General features: G+C 40.2%; 2 protein-coding genes across 8 annotated transcripts in view; both read left to right on the forward strand.

The window, feature by feature from the left end:
* Window positions 1-12,108, forward strand: part of SHC4 (SHC adaptor protein 4) — a 35,986-nt gene extending 23,878 nt beyond the window's left edge. For 4 of the 6 annotated variants that reach the window (XM_039359137.1, XM_039359132.1, XM_039359138.1 and 1 more), the window contains exons 4-12: window positions 1-120; window positions 942-995; window positions 1,329-1,380; window positions 2,737-2,863; window positions 5,508-5,685; window positions 5,882-5,942; window positions 7,875-7,994; window positions 8,991-9,244; window positions 10,274-12,108. In XM_039359137.1, the coding sequence (XP_039215071.1) occupies window positions 1-120; window positions 942-995; window positions 1,329-1,380; window positions 2,737-2,863; window positions 5,508-5,685; window positions 5,882-5,942; window positions 7,875-7,994; window positions 8,991-9,244; window positions 10,274-10,423 (1,116 nt within the window). In that variant the 3' untranslated portion in view covers window positions 10,424-12,108. Of the gene's footprint in view, window positions 121-941; window positions 996-1,328; window positions 1,381-2,736; window positions 2,864-5,507; window positions 5,686-5,881; window positions 5,943-6,054; window positions 6,506-7,874; window positions 7,995-8,990; window positions 9,245-10,273 lie in introns of those variants that run through there. The other 2 variants (XM_039359133.1, XM_039359134.1) reach the window with 2 other exon arrangements.
* Window positions 12,109-15,469: 3,361 nt separating this feature from the next.
* Window positions 15,470-27,246, forward strand: part of CEP152 (centrosomal protein 152) — a 33,153-nt gene continuing 21,376 nt past the window's right edge. The window contains exons 1-8 of one of the 2 annotated variants that reach the window (XM_039359264.1): window positions 15,470-15,542; window positions 17,918-18,031; window positions 20,819-20,910; window positions 21,463-21,532; window positions 23,129-23,458; window positions 24,707-24,863; window positions 25,559-25,699; window positions 26,637-26,776. In XM_039359264.1, coding sequence (XP_039215198.1) covers window positions 17,942-18,031; window positions 20,819-20,910; window positions 21,463-21,532; window positions 23,129-23,458; window positions 24,707-24,863; window positions 25,559-25,699; window positions 26,637-26,776 — 1,020 coding nt within the window. In that variant the 5' untranslated portion in view covers window positions 15,470-15,542; window positions 17,918-17,941. Of the gene's footprint in view, window positions 15,543-17,917; window positions 18,032-18,952; window positions 19,084-20,818; window positions 20,911-21,462; window positions 21,533-23,128; window positions 23,459-24,706; window positions 24,864-25,558; window positions 25,700-26,636; window positions 26,777-27,246 lie in introns of those variants that run through there. The other variant, XM_039359263.1, reaches the window with a different exon arrangement.

Below are 27,246 nucleotides of genomic sequence, written 5' to 3' on the forward strand. Positions count from 1 at the left end.
CCTCCAGCTAAATTTCTTTCTCCTGTGCTTGGCAAAAGCAATCTTCAGTTTTCTGGCACGCATATAAAACTGACCATCTCAACAACCAGTCTGACTTTATTGAACACCGACAGCCAGCAGGTAGGGCTGGTCCTTGAGGCTCTGATCCGAGCAGCAAAGGCTGCAGATCTAACGTTTTGTCATTAAATATTTTGCTTTTGAATTCCATCTGTTAGCCATACTGTAACCAAGTGACTTGTTATTATTTTTCATAAAGTATCCTTGAGTCAATGTTGATTCAATCTTGGTGACTGTCTGAACTGGTCCCTGCAGTTTTGGGGCAAGGCTTTTCCAGCAGTGATTGCCATTACCTGCTTTCTAGGGCTGAGAGAGACTGGCTGGCCCATGGTCAGCCAGCTGGCTTTGTGCTTCAGATAACACTAGAATTCACAGTCTCCCAATTTCTCATCCAGTGCCTTAACCACTACACCAGGGGTTCCCAACCTGGGGGTGCGAGACGATGTTCCAGGGGGTGCAAAAACTTGGGTTTAGAAGTTTCAGAATTATAGTGTATGTGCATAGTTCATTTTGAACTTTTGTAAGGGGTGCGAGAATATACCAGAAGCGTTTTAGGGGTGCAGGGTATAGAAAAGGTTGGGAACCACTGCAGGACACCAAGCAGGCCCTTTGGCAAGGGATTGTGTGCATCTCTGTGGGATCTTTCAGGGTGCACATTGGGGTTTTGTATGACATCCAGAAGCTGGGGATACGACTGTTAGAGGGAATTTACCTGTTCTAAGCAGGTGGGCTTTCTTATCTGCTTTTGGGTGCTTCTACCTGACTGTCTCCATTGGTCTGTATGCCGAATTTACGAATTGTCAATATGAGCTTTGCAGAGAAAATTTACCAATCGTTTCTGGATGAGCTGTACACAGTCACCACCTATTTTTTTCTCTTCTCAGATTATTGCAAACCATCATATGCAGTCCATTTCATTTGCCTCTGGGGGGGATCCAGTAAGTATAGAAGTTTCAATTTAAGAACATTGTTGGAAGTAAAAAACAATTGTGAATGAGTGCTAATAGAGAACCGGTGGCATGACTGAATCTCGTCATATTAGAAATAGGGTTCAGTGATAGAATATTGAGGAAAATTATGCTTAGAAGGAAAAATCACTAGAAAATGCCATTAGCTCAGTCATCTTGTTTTAATTTTCTGTTATCTTCTTACACACCTCCTTTTTTTGATCACTTAAACCTAGCAGTCAAGTGAGCTGATAATTTAGAAACATAAAATAATATTCATATTAAAAAAAAAGACTTATTCCTTTTGTTTTACGTGTATTTTAGGATACTACAGATTATGTCGCCTACGTTGCTAAAGATCCTGTTAATCAAAGAGGTAAACCCAATAATTTCTTGAGAAAAATCTGGGGATGAGGGTGTCTTTTCACTGTTTTTTTTAAATTTCCTCTCTATCTTTACATCCCGGATATGAATTACATGGGTTTTCTTATTAAAACAAAAAACAAAGTTTTCCTTTTTTACAGTCCTTCTTCTTAATTTATTGTTATAAAAGTGCCCTCTGATGGCTAAGAGGAGGAAGTGTGGCTAGGAACGAATGACGTCTTGATCAGATTTCAACCTAACATTCTTCACATGCCAGGAATTGGCAAAATTAGGCAAACTATCAACATGTGATTTTTGCAAGCCAGAGGTATGATGGAGCAGGTAATCCTCAACTTACAACCACAACTGAACCCACAATTTCTGTTGTTCAGTGAAACATTTGTTAAGGGAAGTTGGCCCCCATTTTATGACTTTTCTTGCCATAGTTGTTAACAATGGTTGTTAAGTCAATCTGGTTTTCCCTTTGACTTTGCTTGCCAGATGGTTACAAAAGGGGGGAATCACATGATCCTGGGACACTGCAGCCATCGTAAATATGAGTCAGTGGCCAAGTGTCCAAATTTTGATCATGAGTCTGAAAAACGGTCATAAATCTCTTTTTTCAGTGCCGATGTAACTTCGAATGATCGCTGAACAAACTGTTATAAGGAGAGAACTAGCTGTATCTGGAACTTTCTGTGCTGCAGCCTTTTCAAATAGTTGCCCTTTATAGGTATTAGCCTTGAATTGCCACGATCCTGCAAGCCATGCTTTTAATCCAAAATGCAGTAAAAACAAAAACGAAAAAGCAAAGGACACGAGACTGTTGGGTTCTGATCCTAAAAATACAGGTAGCTCCTGACTTAATATTTTTTGCGTGGTTGGTAAGCAAACATCACAGATGTTAAGCAAATCCATTTTACCCAAGGGGTGTTTTTTGTCAGAAACTGAAATTAAATGCTGGAAACAGAAAAAAAAAAAAACCCTCAAAAATCATGGTCACGTGATGACGGGATACAAGCATTTGTAAAGGTGAGCGCTCAAAAAGTGATCACATGACAAATGCTTGGCAACTGGCATGTACCTATGACAGTTGCAGTGTCCCGGGGTCACAGGATCCCCTTTCTACGACTTTCTAAGAAGCAAAGTCAACGGGGAAGAAGCCAGATGCTCTTAACAACCGTGTTAGCTTAGCAACCTCAGGGATTCACTTAAGAACCGGGGCAGGAAAGGTTTGTAAAAATGGAGCAAAATTCACTTAACCGATGTCTCGCTTCGCGAGAGAAATTTGGGGTTGAGCTGTGGTCACGAGTCGAGGACCACCTATATTCCTTTCACATCCCTTTTCCTTGTGGCCGTTGTTTTTCAGCATGCCACATTTTGGAATGTCCCTCTGGAATAGCTCAAGAAGTCATCAATACCGTTGGACAAGCTTTTGAGCTCCGGTTCAAACAGTTCTTGAAGACCCCTCCTGCTTTGGTGGCTCTCAAGGAAAGGTAAGCAAAGGCTTTCGGAAGGCAGCTGGAACGGCAGAGTTAGTCCTGGACTTAACGAGCATTCGTTTAATGACGTTCAAAATTTGTTTCATGTGGTTTTGTCTGATGAGTACCTAGCTGCATTGCTTATGGTTAATACGAACGAGGAGCTGTTAAGATTTATTGAAGAGCCCTATATATTTTGGGATGTGACTGCCAAGCTTCAATAAACGTAAACCAATTAATGTTTCAGTCCTATAATATAAACAATACATATGACATGTATTTGAGAGGGAGGGAGGGAGGGAATCTAAACAGGTGTAGAGTTTGCATTTTAAGATTTGATTTGTGTAAAAGTCCTTAACTTGCTTTTTTGAAAGAACACAGTTTTGCAAATGTCACTCTCTGTAAAATTCCTCCTCTGTTTCTCCCTGGTGTGTATGAGAAATTTGAAATGTGTTATCAAGATAATCCATTTGTCTACATGTGTTTCCACTGCCCAGAAACAGATCATATAGACAGAAAGGGGAAAAAGCTTAGAAATGTATCTCATCTACAAAAGATGTTGGTTGAATTGCTTATTCCTCTTTCTTGCCCCTTTTTTACATAAACAGCCCTTTAAAAAGCAACTGATGATCATTTCTCACGCTTATGACTGTTATAGTCTCCCCATGGTCACGTGATTAAAATTCAGATGCTTGGCAACTGCCTGGTACTTAAGACAGTTGCCGTGTCCCAGGGTTATGTGATCCCCTTTTGCGACCTGGCAAGCAAAGTCAATGGGGAAAGAAGCCAGATTGACTTAACAGCTGTGTTACTAACTTAACAACTGCAGTGATTCACGAGAAGAAAGTTCATAAAAAGGGGGCAAAACTCTCCTAACAACCGTGTCGTTTAACGACAGAAATTTGTAATCCTAAATCGAGGACTGTCTAATGTGGGAGTGGCCTTGGAGACAGGAGGAAGAACAGCAGGCTGGATTAGTAAATAAATAAATTCACATTTATTTGACAGTGTTAACATTAAACGATGAGGCTAACCATACCTTGCCATTCTGAAAGGGAAAATAATTTACGGATTTCAAATTAAAAGGGCTTTCTTGCAATCGTACTGTGAAAGATTTTACTTGCTGTGCCGCGCATTGCTTAATGTTTTGCTAGCTGGATCAGAGTTATTTTCCAACTTAGTGTCCAGTTGCGTTGGATTTCGGCATTCATATTGTCTGAGCGGTAGAGGTCTTTGGCACACGGAACCTAAGACAATTGGAGGGCACCAGGCTGAGATGGCAAATAATACTGTGTATTCCGGGCTGATCCCCCCTCTGCCCTGGGAGACGAACAGATGGGAAATGCCATTCCCAGTTCCTGTGAATCACATAATTAAATTCTTGAGTCATGTTCTCCTAATCAAACTGCATGGCCCATGTCTCTTTCCTGTTCCTGTCTTTTCATCAAATTATGTTCTGATGAATTAAAAAGCAAGGCTCAACACAAGTTGTTCTTTTCAGAAGACATGCTCTAAAGGGGGCGGGGGGTGGAGGGGAAAGGAGCACTTATATTCCTATGCTTATCCTCATCCATGGTTTTTTTTTTCAAATTTAACAAGAGAAGTCCTCCTCCAGTGTTCTCCCAGCAGCTTTTGAGGAGTAGCTCATAGTTCACCAATTTCAGTGTCATTGGGAGAAGATGTGAAGGGGCTTCAATTCATTCATGATCAGGTTAAGACTTCTTGACAGCTCCAAAGGAGGAGAAGGCTTTTAGGAGTTCATTGTGGTGATCGGCTTCCTTATTTTAAAATCTTACCTTTTTAAAATGCTAGTCTTTCTTTTTCTATGGTGTTTGTTTGTAGGCATTGTCTAGATTGCGTTTTTCTTTTTCAAGCCCTTGTTTTGGTCACCACGATGTAAAAAAGATGCTGAGACTCTAGAAAGCATACAGAGAAAAGCAACAAAGATGATTAGGGGACTGGAGGCTAAAGCATATAAGGAATGGTTGCTGGAATTGAGTATGTCTAGTTTAATGAAGAGAAGGACGAGGGGGGAACATGATAGCAGTCTTCCAGTATCTCAGGGGCTGCCCCAAAGAAGAGGGAGTCAAGCTATTCTCCAAAGCGCCTGAAGGCAGGACAAGAAGTAATAGATGGAAACTAACCAAGAAGAGAAGCAACCTAGAACTAAGGAGAAACTTCCTGACAGTTAGAACAATTAACCAGTGGAACAACCTGCCTCCAGAAGCGGTGAATGCTCCAACACTGGAAGTTTTTAAGAAGAAACTGGACAGCCATTTGTCTGAAATGGTATAGGGTTTCCTGCCTGAGCAGGAGGTTGGACTAGAGGACCTCCAAGGTCCCTTCCAACTTCATCATCATCATCATCATCATCATTATTATTATTATTATAGGAATGGAGAACAGAAATAATAAAGGAGAATATAAAGGGTTGAAATGAGGGGTCCTTGGTGGTCTCTGAGCTTGCTTGCTTTCTTGCAGACATTTTATGACCCAACTAGGTAACATCATCAGATGCTAGTTTGGGTCATGAAATGTCAGCCAGAAAACTCTCAAGCTCAGAGACCACCAAGAACCCCTCAGAAATAATAAACCACTCTCTGACTTAATGTGGTGCTACCGAAGTTGTATGTTTCAGCTTTGGCTTGTTTTTGCACAGAGAAGAGATGAGTCTTGATGGATCCGCCTGGAACATTCAAGAGAAGGAAGACTGCGGATACTATAATGAAATTCCTGGGAAGGAACCTCCTGTAGGTGGGCTGTCCGACGTCAGGCTGAAGATAATCCCAGAAGAAGGGATGAAGCGTCCCATCCATACGGAGCAGCAACAGTGTGGAGTAAGCATGCGTGTGGTCTGCATCGTTGAGCATCACAGCGTGTGTTGAACCTAGGTTTTACGTTAGAATGGATTTTATGCCTTCTGAAAGAATCAACCTGAATTCTGAGTTAATTTCCTGCCGTTGTTCAGAGTCTGGATCTGCTGAGAATTCCTCAGAGTAATTTGTTTCTGTATTTCTTTCTTTCTTTTTTTAGGACGATAGTCCCAGTTCTAAGCAGCTTTATGAAAACTGCCCAGATGAGCACAGAGCAGCAGGTGGGTTTCCTGTATCTTACAGAGAGCTGGTTCTTGCCTTCCTGTCTCAGTGAAGGAAATCATAGAATCCAGTCTGTTTGGAATCTCAAACTGCCTCCATTGTCTCCCATAGCTAATACAGGAAGAGACCAACTAAAAGGAACCATCCTCCATTGAATCACGATGCCTGGTGCTGAATTACAGGCAAAGAGAAGTAGCAAAGATGAAGACTAGATGCTATTCTCAGTGGTGGTTATGCATATACACTATAATTTTGAAACTTCTAAACCCAAATTTTCACACACCCTGGAATATCGTCTCGCACCCCCATGGGGTGCGAACACCCCCGGTTGGGAATCCCTGCCATAAATCTACCAAACCTAAACTGAATTTGCTTTTTAATCTGAGTTTGTCTATTGGGGATGCTTAACTCTACGTCTGGATCTTCAGTTCTCTTTCCTAAAAACGAAGCCCCAGGACCAATGGTGGGATTCAGCCAGTTCGCACCACTTCGGCAGAACCAGTAGCTAATTTTTTGTTGCCCAGGCCCAGAATGGACTTCCGGAAGCAGCATCCACACAGAGAACCAGTTGTTGACCTATTTGAATCCCACCACTCCTTCCTTCCTTCCTTCCTTCCTTCCTTCCTTCCTTCCTTCCTTCCTTCCTTCCTCCCTCCCTCCCTCCCTCCCTCCCTCCCTCCCTCCCTCCCTCCTTTCTGTTTTAGGATTCAGCCAATTTGCACCACTTTGGCAGAACCGGTAGCTAATTTTTTGTTGCCCAGGCCCAGAATGGACTTCCGGAAGCAGCATCCACACAGAGAACCAGTTGTTCACCTGTTTGAATCCCAACACTGGCTATTCTGTTCAACTGCCATCTCTTGGGCGGGTTTTATACATCTTCACATTCTAGAATAGGTATTGTCATTTTGATCCGGTTTCATAAGCCACCAAAAAGAGTCTCCCAGGAGCCATCAAAGTTGGAAACAGCATGAGAACCCGTTGGGAGTAGTCAAGATTTGTGGACCTCAAGGCTTCTTTTGGGGGCCACCTGAGACTTTCTCAAGTTGGTGCTACTAGGATTCAGTAGAAAGCAAACCGTTTGCAAGTATCTGTAAGGAAGAAGGCAAAAGAGAGGAAGAAAGATGCTTCCCTTGACCTCCCCCCCCAATCATTATTTCATTAGCTCTGTTTACATATTCTTCTGCCCGTGTTCTTATCCATGTTAATGCAGTCCACACTTTTCTAATGAATTCTAATCACACTGATTAGAATCCACCACATTATTAAAAAGAAAAGAGGTCGAGACTTTGGAAAACATGCAAGGAAGAGCAACTAAGACGATTAAGGGTCTGGAGACTAAAACATATGAAGAACAATTGCAGGATTTGGGAATGGCCAGTCTAGAGAAAAGAAGGACTGGGGGGGGGGGGACACGATAGCAGTCTTCCAGTATTTGAGGGGCTGCCACAAAGAAGAGGGGGGGGGACTTATTTTCCAAAGCACCAGAAGGAGAGAAGCAACCTGGAATTAAGGAGAAACTTCCTAACAGTGAGAACAATTTAACCCGTGGAATGCCTTGCCTTCAGAAGTTGTAGGTGCTTCATCTCTGAAGGTTTTTAAGAAAAGACTGGGCTATAAGACCTTCGAAGTCCCCTCCAGCTTTATTCTGATTGATTGATAATATTATAGTAACTGTATTTAAGTCAGAATGGGGTGGTTTAGATAGTTTCCTTGACGGGGGTATTTCTTTAAGGCAGGCAGCATGTTAGACATAGTGCTTTTGTAGGTACTAAAATACTAGGAAATCAGACATGCTTATCTTTTCTCGGTGGAATAACTTGCATTAATTTGGTTCATTTAATGGTATTTTGTGCTGTTGAATATGCTTTTGGGTTTTTTTTTTTTTTTTTTGAAAAGCTAAAGAAGGATCTTGTTGTGATGATTAATTGCAGGTATCAGCAAACCAACTCAGGCAGCAAATCAAGATGCTCCATTGCTGAAAAGTAGCAGTAAAGTGGATCTTTTTGACGAGCCTCGATATATCAATACTCAAAACTTACAAGCTACATCAGGTAGGATCAGAATCTTCCCTCCGGAACAGACCTCCACAAATCCAATTCCTTATTCAAGACTGCTTCTATTTCTGCAAATCTGTTTCTTGCAGCTTTGAAAAGAAACATGAGTGTTATAGACAAATTCAGCATAGTTTGTAGCAATGCTAAGCTTTCGACCCAAGGGGGCAGACTTAAAATCATGGAATGTTGTTAGTTGTGAAGTCGTGTCCGACCCATCGCGACCCCAAGGACAACGTTCCTCCGGGCCTTCCTGTTCTCTACCATCTTCTGGAGTCCATTTAAACTCAAGCCTGCTACTTCTATTCTTCATGGAATAGAATCATAAAATTGGAAGAGATTTAGAGTCTTCTAATTTAATCCACTGCTCAGGGCAGGTATCTCAGATGCTCCCCAACCTTTGAAAGCTCCAGTGATGGAGCACCCAAGACTTGAGGAGCCAAACTGTTCTGTTACAGAATAACAATAGCTTAGTGTTTCCTTCCATAAAACTAACATCAATTGATTCTCATTCTATTCATAAATCCACATCCATAAATCCACTCCTGCCTGACAGCCCATCAGGTTATTGGAAGACTGCTGTCATGCCATCTTTAAAACGAATAAAAGCTACAGCTGAGGCAGGACCTATACCAATAAAGGAGAATATTTGTAGCTCAGGGTTGAAATGAGGGGTCTTTGGTGCTCTCTGAGCTTGGTGGTTTTCTTCAAAACGCTTCATGACCCAAACTAGGTAACATCATCAGGGCGAGTGACTGACTGATGGGTGGCTGAGGAATTCTGGGAGTTGAAGTCCACAAGTCTTAAAGTTGCCAAGTTTGGAGACCCCTGGACTAAAGGATTACAATATCCTGCTCTTTTTAGGTCTGTGGGCACAATCTGTTGTGTACCTCCTGACAGCTGTGGCTTATTCAAGACATAAACCCCACTCACTTAGGATGGGTGAACTCATACACTGCAGACAGCTGGTCTGTTTAACTTCTATTTCATTTTCAGAAGCATTGGACACTGTAGAGCAGAAAGGATCCAGTGACGTGGCAGGCCTCGCAGGCATCACAGATGCAAAGACACCTCTTTGGAATGAAGAATGTTATCACGGGAAGATATCCAGGAGACAAGCAGAGAATCTCTTAAGAAACAACGGAGACTTCCTGGTGCGGGAGAGTACAACCTCACCTGGCCAATATGTCCTGAGTGGACTGCAAGGAGGACAAGTAAAACATCTCTTGTTGGTGGATCCTGAAGGCAAGGTAGGAACAATTAAGACAATGGTCCCAGTAAAGGTGAATATCTGTAGCCCAGAGCTGAAATGAGGGATCCTTGGTGCTCTCTGAGCTTGGTTGTTTTCTTGCAGGTGTTTCATGACCCAAAGTAGGTAGCATCATCAGTGCTAGAAGAAAGTGGGGTTTGTGGAGTGGAGAAGGAGAAGGACTGTGGGGTTCTTGGTGCTTTCTGAACTTGGTTGTTGTCTTGCAGACCTTTCATTACCCAAAGTAGGCAACACCATCAGTGCTAATCGCTAACACTCATCACTAGCGCTGATGATGTTTCATAGTTTGGCTACTGAAACATCTGCAAGAAAACAACCAAGCTCAGAGAGCACCAAGGACCTCTCAAAGCTATGGTCATAAAGTAAGACATTCTGCCAGATGTTCAAAGATACTAAGAGCCCTCAAACCAGGGGTATCCATGAAGGGGATACAAAAATTAAGATGGTATATGTGGTAGATTATGATCCAATCCTAAAGCCTTTTTTGGGGGGCCCATTCTCCCCTTGTGGATGCTCCTGCCTTGAATTGCTAGTCGACTATAACATAGTATACTTTTAATATCAAAACATGGACTTGGGGCCATGTTCCAGTAAACATTCATAAAAAATCCATAAGGTTGCTACGCTCCAGGAAAGTTGCAAATGTACAAAAAAATAAATAAAATAAACCTAGTCTCTTTTTAGTGTGTTTCAAATAAATATGATGTGTGATTAGATTCTTTAGTTATATTTGTAGGCCATCATTTTCAAACCACAAGACCCATTCATCAGTTAAAAAAAACCCACTTGATAATGACTTTACAAAGCGATCCTATTCAAGTTTTATTTGTTACATAAATATATCAAATACATACAAGTAAGTGGCATATCGATTTCTTCCCTACCTTAACACTAATGAAATCCTTAACATCTTTTAGGTGTTCATGTTATCCTTTAAAGGCTGACAATATTGCAGAATTTGAGGACTTCTAACTTACTGAATTCTTGGATGCTCTTTGTTTTTTTCCAGGTCAGAACCAAAGATCATATATTCGATAGTGTGGATCATCTTATCCGCTCCCATATGGAAAACAAATTGCCAATCATCTCTTCTGGACGTGAATTAAGGCTCAACCAGCCTGTAAGAAAAGAATTGGGGCAACTGCGTTCTAAGGACTAATTTTGTTGACTCACGTTCTTTTCAAGATAATTCTTTTGTCACAGCCTCCTCAATATCCCTAGTGACTATTCTGGACTCATTTCCTGCGCCCACAATTCGACAAAGAATAGGAGACACCTCTAGATGAGGTTACAGATGAATTCTTCTCTTTGTGTGTGTGTGTGTGTGTTTGTATGTCTACGTCCAATGCATTTGCCTAAGTCAGTATTTCTCAACTTCAGCAACTACATTGTGTGGTCTTCAATTCCCAGAATTCCTGAGTCAACATGACTGACTGGGAAATGCTGGGAGTTGAAGTCCAAAGGTCTTGAAGTGGCTCAGATTGAGAAACATTGACCTAATCACATCTCTATGTTGCATCTGACCAGTGACAAGTATTTTAGTTTAGCGAAACATATCCCTGGAGAGACCAAGAGGCTGGGCAGAAATCAGGGGCCAGAGGTACTCACAAAACATTTTTTGAGAGATCATAAAAAGGTGTCAAAGCACAAGCCAAACTTCCCGGAGCAAAACCTACTTGAAGATGTGCCTTTTAACGTAGGAGGTTTGGGAAATGACTCATATTTTTAACTGAGCTGTGAGGTTTTTTTTAGCTGATAAATTTATTTGAGTCGTTCCTGGGCTGATTTCGAGGAGCTTGAGAAAGATCGAACCTGATTTGCATTCGGATGAGAGACCACAAGGAAATCTCAGGACTGTAGCTTGGACTGGGATCTCGGAAAACGTTCTGAAGAAGGACCATGAAACCACGTCTCTCTTGCTGCCAAGGAAATGACATTTGTATATCCGTGACGTCAACAGGCATCAAGCTCAAGTATATTTTGGAAAATATACTTCTATTAAAAGATTTTAAGAATTAGAAGAGGAAGACTCGTAGAAATGAATATAGACTCAGAAAAAGAAAAGAAGAGAAAGAGCGAGCTAAAAGTGCATGAAAGAAAAAAAGTAGACGAATAGAAAAAGAAAGAAAAAAGTTACACGAAGAAGTAGCTTTGAAGCACTTATAAGTACAATTATAAATTTACCTCTTGCTCTATGGTTACAATATACTTCTTTTTTCCCTATAATTTATTCTATCTAATCATCAAAACCATAAATCATAAATTCATTTTTTTTCTGTTTCATGCACAAAAAAAAAAAATCTAAGGGATTTCCAGTCAGCAATAAGCACATTTTATTATTAAAAATCTCCACCAATCTATCTGATGGAATAATGATGCTAACTGCTCATTGGCCTAGTTATAAGGTTGCTGGTTTTTAAATGAGGCTGCAGTGCTTACTAAGTTTATATATGGAAAATTAGTTATCATTTTGAAACGGATGCTAACAATGTGGTAAATATAGCTTTCTTAAGTAGGTCTATTGAATAATGCAGTTCTACCAGGATGCCAAAGGGTTACCAAAAACTTAATCTGCAAAATGTTTGCCTACTGGCCTGTAGGTAAAGACACTGAAACTGGACCAGCAAAAATAAAAATGATAGTTGCATATAGTTTGGAAAGGAAAAAAAGCAATCCTACATTATTATTTCTGGGTGAGGAAATACATTGTTTTGTTCAGAAGCTATTTCATTTTTTTATTGCACGCTTTCTATTTTCCTTCATTCCGCATTTTTGGGGATCGGGTTTCATTTATTCCTATTAGTTAAGAAAAGAATTTTTTAAATAAACATTTGTGCCGCATTATCCCTGTATGTGTTTTCAACTGGAAATATTCTGTAAATCAATATACCTGCAGTGTTTCTGTTATTTATATATCGTGGAGAGAAAGAGATTTCTGCAAATCTATTCCTTGCAGCTTTGAAAAGAAACGTGAATGTTATCAATGAATCCAGCATTGTTTAAAGCAATGTTAAGCTTTTGCTCTTGAGGGCAGATTCAAAAATCACAAAATAGAATCAATAAAGTTGGAAGAGATTGTAAAGTCTTCTAATCCAACCCCATACCAACAGCAGTTAACCTGGACAAGCGCTTGAATTTCTGAAGTGAACACTTAAGCACCCTCACCTTGGCTGAGTTTTACTAATCTCAAGTATATTCTTGCATGCCAGTTTAAGCCAGGAATCCTGGCTTCATAAATCAGGATGCTAACAAGCAATGAGTTCCTGCACTGAGCTGATTCATTCCTGGCAGTGTGTAAGAAGAGAGGTGTGATGTTGAAATTATGGCCAAAATCTAGATTTTAAGCCAATCACAAGCATTTGCACGGACTCAAAAATAATCCTAAATTCAGACATCATGTAAAGATGTCCTTTCTTAGCTTGTTTATCTGCTTAAAAGCAAGCAGTTAAGTACTGGTCCATTGTGGTTTATTAAGCTGTATCAGGAATGGATTTTACTTTTAAATGCACATCTTTAATATTGCATTGCACGCGATACAGATAGACATGAAATAGAGTTTTCTCAGTGTATCTTCAAATTTATATATATGTGCGCACACACACACACACACACACACACACACACACACACACACACTAGCACAGTGCCATCAAATTCATATTTATAAAAGTTGGCCAAGCAATAGACTTCTAATTATCTCCTTTAATTCTAACCCCTGGAAATTTGAATGTTATACATACAACATCAGTTTCCTCTTTACAATCGTAACGTTTGCAAATAAATTTTGTCTGTGGACCTGTTTTCAGGAGTATGGTTTCTGCCCCACTTTCAAGGCACAGCTTGGCAAATGAAAAACGATCAATGTGTAACATGTTGAGTGATTAGTAATATCAGTGGTCAGGGAGATGTAATATGGGTGTAAACGAAAAGAGGAAGGATCGAGCAAATGGATACTGTACTTTTGTATTTACTAAGCCATCACTTAGGTTGCATTTGGCTTAAAGTGTAAGTGCAGCCAACTATTAAGTTTTATAAACAATAAATTTTGCTTTAATCTTTTCTTCAGTTTAAAAAAAAAACTAACATAGCTTGCTGAGGGTGATTTGCTTTCTCTATCTCTGGAAACATATAGTCAAGGCCATGGTTTTCCCAGTTGCAATGTATGGCTATGAAAGTTGGACCATAAGAAAGACTGAGCGCCAAAGAATGGAGGCCTTTGAACTATGGTGCTGGAGAAGACTCCTGCGAGTCCCCTGGATTGCAAGGTGATCAAACCGGTCACTCCTAGAAGAGATCAACCCCGACTAATCTTTAGAAGGCCAGATCCTGAAGTTGAAACTCAAGTACTTTGGCCATCTAATGAGAAGAAATGACTCACTGGAGAAGAGCCTGATGCTGGGAAAGATGGAGGGCAATAGAAGAAAGGGACGACACAGAATGAGGTGGTTGGATGGAGTCACTGAAGCAGTAGGCGTGAACTTCAATGGACTCCAGAAGATGGTAGAGGACAGGAAGGCCTGGAGGAACGTTGTCCATGGGGTCGCGATGGGTTGGACATGACTTCGCAACTAACAACAACTCTGGAAAGGATCTTATATGGGTGTCAAACATTTTCTTCAGATTGTCATTTTTGTCATCCAGTTTTGTTTGGATCCAACAAGGCTGTTGCAGTTAAAAGGCAATATTTAGCCCAAAAATCGGAGGAGGGTTTTATAGTTACAATGTTATTTAGCTCAGCAGATGGAACATCCTTGGCGGATATATGTATTTCTCATGCTGCTTTCAAAGTCCACTTAACCAGAAGCAATATTTTTCTAGTTATGTTTCATTGCTCCATTGGGACCCTCAGAGGAGAGGGGAGAATTTGGCATATCATCAAATTGTCACAATAGCATCTCAAATAGCCTTGAAAGGCAGTCCAGACAGACATTGACGTTTTGATTATATTACATGTATTTTTATTTTCTATGATAGTTCATGACCGCCATAAAAAAATAGCTATTTTTTCCTTGGCAGGAAATTAAAAGATTTGTCCACTGGTGAAATATATTCCATTCAGGGAATCCATTAACACAGAAGTCCGTGGAGGGAGGTTTCTCCACGGACCAGAGGGTGCGTGGTTTTGTGTGCTGCTTGCATGTCGCGGATGGGGCTTTGCTTGTTTGTGCGGACCGGTTGCCGCGGTCTGGTACTGGTCTTGGTCCACGAGGTTGGGGACGCCTGGTCTAGTGTATCTATCAGCAAAATAATTACAAAAATCGCAGGGAGGTTAGGATGAGTGGTAAAATATTGGCATTGTTTCCTATTGAGCCCAAATTTTGATCATATGACCATGGGGATGCTGCAATGAGGGTGCGTGGTTTTGTGTGCTGCCTGCATCCTGCAGATGGGGCTTTGCTTGTTTGTGCGGATCAGTTGCTGGCATGCTGCAGCCCGGTACTGGTGCACCGACCGGGGGTTGGAGACCTCTGCGTTAACATGTTAAAATGGGTGGGCAAGATATTTAAGGATAAAGCCGTGAATAATTTATGGACACCCTAGTGAAGATGCTTGATTCCGCTTGCTCAAGGATAACAAGAAGTTACCTTTACATTTAGTTATTGTTAATAAAAGTATGAGATACTGTAGTTCAAGTGAATTTTTTAATGTATTGAAAACCACCTTTTTTTTTTTTCACTTCTGGAGCTCAAGATACATGAACTCGGCATGCGTGGTTTTTAAATCTATGCCAATATTTTTCAGACTTGGAAGTTTAAGAGGGGTGGACTTCAGCTCCCAGAATTCTGGCTGGGGAATCCTGGGAGTTGAAGTCCACTCCTTTTAAAGTTGCTTTAATTTAAAAAAACAAATCCTGATCTACGCCTTAGTGTGTTGTTCGCTTTGCTTTATGAATCTCAAGTTATTATTTATTTTGTTAAATAAGAGCGTTCAATTTAAAGGACTTTTAATTTGCCCGCCCCTCACTCTCCCGATTGGCTAAACCTGCCAGCCAATCGCCGAACAGCTTTCTCTTCCCGCCACCGCCCGCGCCAGCTTTCAAAAGCAATAGAGCGGCGCGGGGCAACCGAACTTGTTTAAGGGGGGGGAGAGAAGCGAAAGCTCCGCCTTCCCCTGCGCTCCAATCGTGGCCCTATTGGATGCTGTGCCGTCTCATTGGGTGGACGCGTTGTCCACAAGCACAAACCCCTCCCCGAACGAATAGCGGGTTCGGTTGTCACACGGAAGGGAAGGAAAAAAAACAGGGTCCTCGGACGGGGATGCGAAGCGCCGGCGAGAAGGTGAGTCGGCCGGGCTGCTCGTGGTCAAGGCGGGGTGGGTGGTGAGTGAGGCCCGGGCTCCGGGGAACGTGGACGGCTGGGCTGCTGAAGGGCCCCGGAGGAAGAGGGTGACGGTTACTGGGCGTCGCTATGGAAACGAGGCCTCGACCTCCCCTTCGGGGCGCTTTTCTTTCTCACGCGGCGCTTCGTGGTTTTTCCCTGACTACCAATATTCGGAGAAACGTAAAAAAAAAAATTCCACCACGGGCAGTTTTTCTTTAATAATATATATATATATATATTTTGCTCACTGCGGACTAGAACCTTCACTGTCGTGAGAACAACGCATGCGCTTTCCGGTACGGGGGGGGGGGAAATGTAGGGGATGTCAATAGGAAAAAGGGGCAGTTATTCATCTGGGAGGATGGGATATTATGGCTAGGCCGTATCAGGGCCAGATGTTCAGAGTGGATTTGGCATTTTTAAAAATAGATAGATAGATAGATAGAAAAGGGGGTAGAGATAGATATAAAGAGGGGGTAATAGATAGATAGATAGATAGATAGATAGATAGATAGATAGATAGATAGATAGATAGATATAAAGGGGGTAGAGGTAGGTAGGTAGATAGATAGATAGATAGATAGATAGATAGATAGATAGATAGATAGATAGAAAAGGGGGTAGAGATAGATTTAAAGAGGGGGTAATAGATAGATAGATAGATAGATAGATAGATAGATAGATAGATAGATAGATAGATATAAAGGGGGTAGAGATAGATAGGTAGGTAGGTAGATAGATAGATAGATAGATAGATAGATAGATAGATAGATAGATAGATAGATAGATAGATAGATAGATAGATAGATAGAAAAGGGGGTAGAGATAGATTTAAAGAGGGGGTAATAGATAGATAGATAGATAGATAGATATAAAGGGGGTAGAGATAGATAGGTAGGTAGGTAGATAGATAGATAGATAGATAGATAGATAGATATAAAGAGGGGGTAGAGGTAGATAGATGGGTAGAGATAGATAGATATAAAGAGGGGGTAGAGATAGATAGATAGATAGATAGATAGATAGATAGATGGATGGATGGATGGATGGATGGATGGATGGATGGATGGAGCCTTTATTGTCATTTTTTTTCCTCTGGGCACAATGGCACACTTTAAAAATGAAATTTAGTTGCTTCCTCTCAAAGTGTACACATAATACATTTAACACATACTACTGTATATACAACATACATCCACCTACTACGCCCTTTCCAAGGACCTGGGATAGGCAGATGTGGATGTTTTAATGGTGTTAAACGTTTCCACTCAGGATATAAGCTATTCTGAATATAATTTGCCTTTGGCAGTGGAGGGATGGCGATTTTTGCCAATGCCAGTGGTGCTCCAGATGTTTTGGGATTGCACCCAAGGTGTCTATGGCTATTTTGCTACCTTTGCTGTCTTTGGCCACAGGTGTTCCATGTCTATTTGCAGGTCTATTTTGTGATTGTTTTCCCCTCCAGTTCTTTCTCGTCTATTCCCACCGTTGTGATTTATTATGGTTGATTGCACAGTCAGCCAGATATATTATTATATGGACCGCATTGTGAAATCACAGCTGCCAGCTCTTTGTCTGGTGTTGGCCTTCATTGGCATGATATGCAGATCCAAACTGCGATCTTTTGTAATTGACAGATGAAAATTTTTATCAATTATTTTTATAGTAATTTAATTAAAGCCAGTAGATAATAATTAATTTTACTGTATTTCTAATCCACCGCAATCCCAAAGGATTCCAGATAGGTGTCCAACATCTAAGAAAAAGCCAAAATCCGCATAATAAGAAATAGCCACTGTTATGAGTTAAAACAGGCTACTGTTACTGTTCTCAAGCTGCATCTGAAGGAGATCCATGGAACTGAGTTTGTTTGGCAACTTTCTTGATTTAATTTTACCAGATTCTAGTTTTTAGCCTCTTTGCATCCTAAGTAAACCAGAAGGATTCAGTTAACCTTCTGCACCTTGACACAAGAAACTATTTGTATTTTATTTCACAAATAAGGTAATAACATAGTCCACTTTTAATCCAATAAAACTGGTTATTGATATATAAATAAGGGATCCATGAATTGGGAGGGGACAATTTTTGATATAGCTCCTGTTTTTGAACAAGTGTGACTTGTTCAAAAACACCTATATCTGCCTGCACAAAGTTCCCTGAAAATCAAGATGACACAAGAACTTGGTGATTAAAAATTGTAGGAAACAAAATAAGAGTTACAAAATAATTGTGGACTGAAATGTACACTGGATTTGGCATTCTTTTACCAAAGCCTTACTTATAGGGTTAATTCAATGCACACCGAATTTTAAAATAGCTATTTTTCCCAGGTGGGCCCAAGGAACAACTTGTGAATGATGTCGCTGGATTTTGACAGTGCAGCTTTACAGATGCAACATGAAGAGGACGAATATGATCAAGAGGATTATGCTAGGGAGCAAGAGGTAAAAATTACCTGTTGGCAAAACTTTAATGGTTTTAGCTTCCTTCTCTCCTATTTTTCATTAAAGCTGTTGTTGTCTTGGAAAGACATGTTTCTGTGATGTCATAATCTGCTTGAATTTACTCTGGTTTTGCATGATGTCAGCCTTATTGGAACTGCTCCTTTAAAAAAGCTTCGTCTGAATAAAATCCCTTGCTCATTTCTTCTGACTAAAGCTGTACACCTCCAGATTATCTGCTGTTGCAACAAATCTGAATTATGCCTCTTGTCTGGAGTATTTAGTAATGTGGGTAGTAAGGAAACACTGTATGGTGTTTTATATAGTAGTTCAGTATGTGTGTTTTACAAGTTTTAATTTTATTCTGTGAAAGCTAGGTCTAGTGGGGAAATGTCTATTGTTAAGCATTTTGCTGCATCCTAGAGATTCCTCTAAACATTTTATATTTTTGGTACAGGACATTAGAAAGATTAATATATCACAGAAATCCCTGTAGATATATTTTATTTTAGCAAAGCTGTTTGAATAGATTTGATCCCAGAGAATTATGGAGTGGTATCTTTGCTGATGTAGTTGGCATAAAGTTGATTTTTTTTCTTCTTACTTCATTATAATTAGTGTATAAATAAAAGCAAAGGCTAATAAAGATAGGGCAGGACTTTGTTTTAGATGGTGCTGAGGCTAATTGTGTTAGTGTGCAATAAGATTTATTTGAAAATAATTAGAAAGGTCAGTGATTTTCCTGCTAATTTTGGTGCTAGGAGTTATCCAGATTTTGATAATAGAGGAACTTTTCCAGATCCAGATAAAGTTTATTTCTCTAGTTTGTCCTCATCTTATTTCTAGGCTGCTGCTTTTTCCCCCAGTTAATAAACCATTGGAAAGAAATGATAATGTGATAACGGTTTATATTATTACATACAGTTTTCTAGTAATGTTGTGAGAAAAAGAGAATGTACTGCACAGATGTATTAGTTGAAATCCATTCTATGTACCAAAATCTCACAGAAGGTTTAGAAGAACAGGTATATTCTATTCAGGAGTCTTTGCACCAAGTAAGTACAGAAGGTTCTTAAAAAATATATTTAATTTGCTCAAAGAAAACTGAAGAGTGAATAGCTGAAAGGGAGGGAACAGGGGTGGAAAGATAGTACCGAAAGATATTTACTCCTGCTCATTCTGAGATAAGACATAATACAGGCAGTCCTCAACTTACAACCACAATTCAGGCCAAATTTCGGTTGCTAAGCAAGACAGTTAAGTGAGTGTTGTCCCATTTTATGACTTTCCTTGCCATAGTTGTTCAGTGAATCGCTGCTGTTTTTAAATTAGTAAGTTGTTAAGTGACTTGCCTTGTCAGAAGGTCACAAAGTGAGATCACATGACCCCAGGACACTGCAACCATCATAAATGTGAGTGAGTTGCCAAGCGTCTGATCACAGGACCATAGGGGGATGCTGCAACGGTCATGTGAAAAAACTGTTGTAAGTCACTTTTTCAGGGCCGTTGTATCTTTGAACGGTCCCTAAATGAACTGTTGTAAGTCAAGGACTACTTGTACATGAACGCATCTGTTGCCTTTCCTCCCCAAAGACTAGTCCTGTGCAGATTTGGTACTGTTTCCACACTAGCTTCTGCTTTAAAAAAATGCAAGTTGATTATTAGCATCTACTTCGAATTTGAGAGACCGTCTCTCCCAACGATACCTTGATTTTAATACATGCCTTGATATTGTTCACAAACTGAACAGCTTGCTTGAAGCTTATTGGCAGTCAAAGGCCAGTGCTTAAAAAATACACTGAACTGCATTAATTGCCATTGTCTCACAATGCCTGGGCTAAGCAGTGTTTTGGTGTGAGACAGAGAGCTGCTATGTGATTGAGAAGCGGGATCAGCACTACTGGGGAAGGGAAAGCTCATACGAAAGAATTAAGATTGGCTTACCCTAGTGTTCCTGATTGTTTCTGAGACTGAAATAGTTAATCAGAGGTACTTTAATTGCGTATCCTGGCTCGTAGCAATAGCACTTAGACTTATATACCGCTTCACAGTGCTTTACAGCCCTCTCTAAGCGGTTTACAGAGTCGGCCTGTTGCTCCCAACAATCTGGGTCCTCATTGTACCGACCTCAAAAGGATGGAAATCTGAGTCAATCTTGAGTTCAATCAGGATTGAACTCCAGGCTGTGGGCAGAGTTAGCCTGCAATACTGCATTCCAACCACTGCGCCACCAGGGTTCTTTAAAATATCCCTGGTAGCAGTATGTCGTATTGAGCAAGTTGATCGAAATAAAGTTCTCCAAGCTGGATCTCCTGGGAAGAAATAGAAAACTGAAAACGGATCCGCTCTTTTGAATTATTGATTAAAACACAGTTCTCAAAGCCGCCTGTGTGCTAGTTGTGCAATTGGCCAGCTTTCATAAATGTATTTGTAGAATGACTCTTTTAAGATCCCTAATTTCCTTCCTTGCTTGCTTGAATTATCTGTGCTCTCTAAGAAACATCTGTAGTTGAACAGACAAATAGCAATCATTAGACTGACTTTGTAGCTACATTGTTAAGATTTTTTAATGCAAATTCCTCTGGTATTAAAGTCTAGACGCAGGGGTAGTCAAGCTTGGCTCTTCTATGACTCGTGGACTTCAACTCCCAGAATTCCTGAGCCAGCACAGCTGAAGTCCACGAGTCATAAAAGAGCCAAGGTTGACTATCCCTGGTCTAGAGAGTAGACGAGGTATGTTTCAGTACTAGATATTTGTCTCTTATTCCCATATTTATATTTTCCTTTCAGCTACAACAGCTACTGACGGACCTTCCTCATGACATGCTCGAAGACAGCGGAGATCAGCTTTCTGACTACAGTGCCCCCGAAGAACATGAGCAGTAAGAATTTCTTCACTTCTCTCTCCTTGCTCTGAAAAATGTTGGAATGACAAAAGATAAGATAAGATAACCTTTATTGTCATTTTTTTTTTACTGTGGGCACAACGGCACACATCAAAAATGAAATTTACTTGCCCGCCCTCAAAGTGAAACACATACATGACACACACCTAAACATACTATGAACAACATATGTATAGACCCACACCCCTACATATACGTAGCAAAGAAATATTAAATACTGTCCATCTTGAATATATAACGGAAGGAGGAAGCTTGAGAGTTCGCAAGGTTAATGCTGTATGGAATGAAACTCTGGCTGAATCTGGTTGTTCTGCTACGGATATCACGAAGCCCTCCCCCCTCCCAGAAGGGAACAAGGAAAACAGGTCGTAAAGAGGCTGTGTAGTGTCCCAGATAAGTGCATTCGAGCGGTGCGCACATTATCTTCTGAGAGCTAACAAGAAAAATGTAGTTACCCTGTGTATGCCACATCACAATGAGACTATGCAAATGAATGGGTTTCTAAACCCCCCTTTCTTTTCTGCACAGAGGGCATGAACCCTGGGACCAGGATGCCGCCCAATGGAACGACCACCCCGTTGCAACAAACCCACCAAGTGTGAGTTTAATTTGAGTTGCAAGATTTCCCAACTCATCCAAAATGAATGTTAAAATATTGTTCTGTCTGATTTGTTAGAAGCTGAATACGGTGCATCTATCTATCTATCTATCTATCTATCTATCTATCTATCTATCTATCTATCTATCTATCTATCTATCTATCTATCTATCTATCTATCTATCTTCTCTCTGATTTATCTGATTTCTCTATCTGTCCATCCATCATCTATCTGTCTGTCTATCTATCTGTCTGTCTATCTGTCTATCTATCATCTCTAATTTATCTGATTTCTCTATCGTCTGTCCGTCTATCTATCTATCTATCTATCTATCTATCTATCTATCTATCTATCTATCTATCTATCTATCTATCTATCTATCTCTCTGATTTATCTGATTTCTCTATCTGTCCATCCATCATCTATCTGTCTGTCTATCTATCTGTCTATCTATCTGTCTATCTATCTATCTATCTCTATCTATCTGTCTATCATCTCTAATTTATCTGATTTCTCTGTCTGTCCATCCATCATCTATCTCTGTCTATCTATCTATCTATCTATCTATCATCTCTAATTTATCTGATTTCTCTATCGTCTGTTTGTCCGTCCATCCATCCATCCATCCATCCATCCATCCATCCATCCATCCATCCATCCATCCATCCATCCATCCATCTATCTATCTATCTATCTATCTATCTATCTATCTATCTATCTATCTATCTATCTATCTATCTATCATCTCTCTAATTTATCTGATTTCTCTATCTGTCCATCCATCATCTATCTATCTGTCTGTCTGTATATCTATCTATCATCTCTAATTTATCTGATTTCTCTATCGTCTATCTATCTATCTATCATCTATCAATCATCTTTCATCAGTTATTCATATCTATCTATATCTCTCTGTATCTCTCTGTCACCCATCAATATCTTTCTATCTGTCTGTCTCTCCTCTCTCCTGTTTGTCTACAGTATGTAACTTTTAACAGGGTGAAATGGTGCACTGTCAGGCAACAAACTTTGAACCAAGGTACCTCAGATCGGTTAACTCACAGAATGCATCCAAAATCTGGGACCCAGGGCTCTCACAGAATTGAAATTTGGCCAATTTTATCAAACATTTCCTATGCTAGATAGCCCAACACTGGCTATTCCCAAAGCAGATATGTCTCTGAATGTAGCCCCACTTTTTCCAGGGAAGGCAGTAGATTAGAAGCTCTGTCACTGCTGAAGGCATGGAGGAATCTGTTAAGTTTCTGAAATGATAGATAATAATACTCTTGGTTCTTGATGCTGCACTGGAGAGCTTTTATGCTGGTTGCTATCCTGGCAATTACAGAATAACAGAGCTGGAAGGGGCCTTGGAGGTCTTCTAGTCCAACCCTCTGCTCAGTTATGCTCGGAGTCATCTTCAGTGGAAGGATCATTTAATAAATGAGTGAATTTAGCATTTTATTAGTTCCTGTTCCCTAACCTCAACATGTTCCTTCTTTTATTCACACGACTAGCATGTTAACACTAGTCACATTACCTAACGGAGACTGGGAGAGTGTCCGCTAGTAATCACTAAAACTGTTTATTCTCAGGATTATGGGCAGGACCAGAATGTGTTTGTCGACCGCTTTGTGTATGACCAAGGAAACATCCCAAGTGAAATGCGTGCGAGTGACTGGCCTTTCCATCACCGTGAGGCTGAAGATAAAAGCTTGTTGGAGATCTCTAGCAGGGCCAGTGAAAACGGATCTGAAGGGGCCTATTTTGGAGAGGACTACAAAGCAGCCAGCCATTACCCACAAAACGGGATCTACGATCTGCCGCCCAATTTTCGAGCCTTCACAAATGGCCTCCAGCAAGACTTCAGTAACCAGCATGGCCTCGTGGCAAACTTCGTTGATCCTCCGCAGGAACCCTTGAAGGTGCGTCTGTGGGTGACACTTCATTATTTAGTTGGGTCCCAGTTTTCCTGTTGTAGCAATTAGTTACATTCTAGAACAGTGTTTCTCAACCTTGACAATTTTAAGGCATGTGGACTTCAACTCCCAGAATTCCACAGCCAGCATTGCTGGCTGTGGAATTCTGGGAGTTGAAGTCCACATGCCTTAAAATTGTCAAGGTTGAGAAACACTGTTCTAGAATGAAGCTAAAATGGACTTCCAGCTTATGCATTGTCCACTCACGACTTTTGAGTACAAAATTAGTCTTGTTTGAAGAAGAACTCATCCTGATGTAGCCTGGGTGGGGTCTAAGACCCTGGTTTATTGTTCCTGTGGACACCCCAGTGGTGATCACTAGGTTCTTTGCCTCGAATTTTTTATTATTATTATTTTAAAAAAATGTAATTTTAAAAATAGGAAACTGACATGCTACAGCTTCTGGCATCACACTCATCTCCAAGAATGATCGTAGGCCCCAGCGGGCTTCATACATTTTTTTAAATAAAAATCTCTGATTTTAGTACAGGTAGTCCTCAACTTATCACCACAAGTGAGCCCAAAGTATCTGTTGCTAAGCGAGACATTAAGTGAATTTTGCCCCATTTTATGTCCTTTCTTGCCACAGTTGTTAAGTGAATCACTGCAGTTGTTAAGTAACACAGTTATTACGTGAATCTGGCTTCCCCCATTGACTTTGCTTGTCAGAAGGTCACAAAAGGAGATTGTGTCACCCTGGGACACTGCGACCGTCATAAATACGAGTCAAGTGTCTGAAATTCAGTTGCCAAGCCTCTGAATTTTGGTCACGTGACCTTGGGGAATGCCGCAACGGTCGTAAGTGTGAAAAACGGTTATAAGTCACTTTTCCCCCCAGTGCCGTTGTAACTTTTAATGGTCACTAAACAAACGGTTGTGAGATGAGGACTACCTGGTACTTTGCCTTGCTATGCAGAAAAACATTTTCATTTTCTGTAAAGAACGATCCGTGAATCGCTTGGGCGTCCTATTTGAACTCGGCTATATTTCCCACGATCTGTTTTTACTACGGGCATTGTGAAGAAAAATGTATGTGGTCGCTAAGAGCGGATATTGACGGTCATTCGACACGAGATGGGCGGCAAATACATTTCATAACAAAACAGATAAATGGCACACGATCAACCGATCGGTGCTTTAGAATCACAACTAGGCAAGTCCGTAGCACTTAAAAGATGGTTTGTGTTGTTAAAGTTGCAGTACGGTGGTTCGGAAACCAACGGCCAGTCTTTAGAGCCTTACAAAGTTGTGTATAAAGCCTACCAGAAGAGTGCTCAAAAAGCAGCCCCTATTTCATCAGAGGCAGCAGCGTTTGAAGAAATGCAACAAGAATTTCTAGCTACTGGGGAAAGTAAGTATATGCTTTTCATTATACGTGTTGATGCTAGAAACTTAGGGTTTTTTTGTTGTTGTTGTTGCTGAATCAGGTAATTGGTATGAAGGTTTTCATCTCTTCTTTTGTGAGCCTGGCAAAAGGCTTTTCGTGTTTCTCCAAGCACGCAAATTGCCAGCAACTTACAATGCTTTGAGTGAGTCTCTAACCTTGGAATAAATAACTGCATTTCTCACCTGCTGCTGCTGCTTAATTGTAAACTGCAGTACATACAACAGTGGCCAATTTTTTTTTTTTTAAAAAATAGTTTTTTATTTATAAAACAGTTAAAACAAAGATGGACATAATGTAACATTCCAGTGTATATATTCCTAACAATTTGTTCCTCATCATACATATAATTCTTAATCTCTCTATATACATATTTTTCTATACAATACAGTCTCTAATCTGTTTCTCCATATACTAACATACAGTTTTATATATCTCTATCTTAACACTAACTTAAAACGACAAATTTTAAGTTTCTACAATTTTGGCCACTACTGTAATTTAAAAGAAGTATCTACAGTAGCAAAGTTTGTCCAGCAAGACTTACGTACTTCTGTCACGAAGAAATTCTTGCCCTGGGGAATTTCATTGAATTGTGTATTTGGTTGAGAAAATCCTGTGTGTTTTATGCCTGACGTGTGGAAACCTGGTGTGAGTTGCAGGTTCTTCAGAGAACATGAAGATTCTTCAGCTTCAGATTCTCAATAAAGCAAAAGAAAGAACTTTAGGAGAACTTAATAACCAGCTGGAAGAAAGAGCACAGCAGATTAGGTACCTGTCCCATCAGCTTGCAATTATGAAAGGTAAGTATGTCTTAAAGACGAGACTGCAGAAGTATACTTGGGCAGAAGTTTCAACTTCTGTCATATGATGTAATCACAGGGTAACAGTTGGAAGGCATCTTTTAGTCCAGGGATGTCAAACTCGTCACGTGACGTGTCACGACGTATCACGACTTTTTTCCCCTTGCTAAAGCTGGGGTGAGCACGGCTTCCTAGTGACGCATCTGGCCCGTGGGCGAGCAATTTGACACCCTTGTTCTAGTCCATCCCTCTACTGAAGCAGGAGACCCTAATCCAGAACTGATGCAGGAGGCTTCCTGTTTTCCTTCACTCATTTTGTTAAAATTAAACCCACTTGTTAACTTCTTTTATTAACTTTAAACCCACTTAAGCTTTCTTGTTGTTGATTGATGAGAAACAATGTTTGAAATGTAGCAAATCTTGTGAGAAATAAGTAAGCCCTTTCTGCTTATGCTAAATTTAAGACAGGTGGTTGCACAGTCGGTATTTTTTCTTTTTTAAAAAATCAATGCATAACAGGATACCCCAGCCCACCCCAATGACTGAATGTGCTACTTTGTGTGATCTACAGTGATGATTTGGGAGAATTGCCTCCTAAAACGAGTGACTAAATCTTTTAGTGCTTGCTTGCTTGAGTACAGATATCCTTTTGGATTAAAGATGCTAGCTTGTTTATTATATATGGAACATTTCTTCAAACTTCATTCACTAGCTATTTTGAGTAATAAATAATCATGTTTTCTTAAATGCTATAAATTTGAGGTTTATGCATTTATGAATAATGAATTCTGAAAAAAGGTGCAAATTTATGTTTTGTTCCCACACACATGTATGTACACTCTTCTATTTTAGGTTTTTTTTTCCTTCCTGAAAAGGGTATGCTGCAAATGTTAAAAAGTAACTGCACAGTGATGTATTTTTTTTTTCTTTTTTAAAGATGAAAAGGATGGCATGTATCTTAGTCTCCAAGAAAGTCAAAAACTCTACCAAAATAGCAAGGAAAGGGAAGTTCAGCTTGAAGGCCAAATAAAAGCTCTTGAAAGTCAAATTCAGACTCTGGCTGCTAATGAGGAACAGGTAGGAATTGTAAATATTACAGTTTCGCAGTTACTAAGTGTAATGCATATGATCATGTAAGGGATTTGAAGCTGCTAAAAAATTATTTGAGGAAGTACACAAGACAGTAAAAACTTAAAAATGTTAGATGCATTTATAATGAGCATCATCCCTCAAGAAAACCAAAGAGTGTTATATTCTGTCTTCTGAAAAGCTGAACATGGAGATGAAATTATTGGAAATTGGAAGAGCCATATGTATTGAGCTAAGATATTATGTGGTTTGTTTGATTTTGGCTCAGCATGTTGTAGAAGCACAGCTGTTGTGGTTGGTAAGCCATTATTTTTATCTTAGAATGTTGCCCAGGTAGCAAATCATGCTTAAACCATAAGATACATGACTGGTGAATTTAACCATATGCAAACTTTGATGCTGCAACAATGTAGTGGAGCTTGACCTACAGCCAAATTGGAGTAGAGACAGAACAGATA

This window comes from Crotalus tigris, unplaced genomic scaffold (genome assembly GCF_016545835.1).
Source record: "Crotalus tigris isolate CLP2741 ecotype Arizona unplaced genomic scaffold, ASM1654583v1 scf7180000019068.10715455, whole genome shotgun sequence".
NCBI classification, from domain to species: Eukaryota; Metazoa; Chordata; class Lepidosauria; order Squamata; family Viperidae; genus Crotalus; species Crotalus tigris.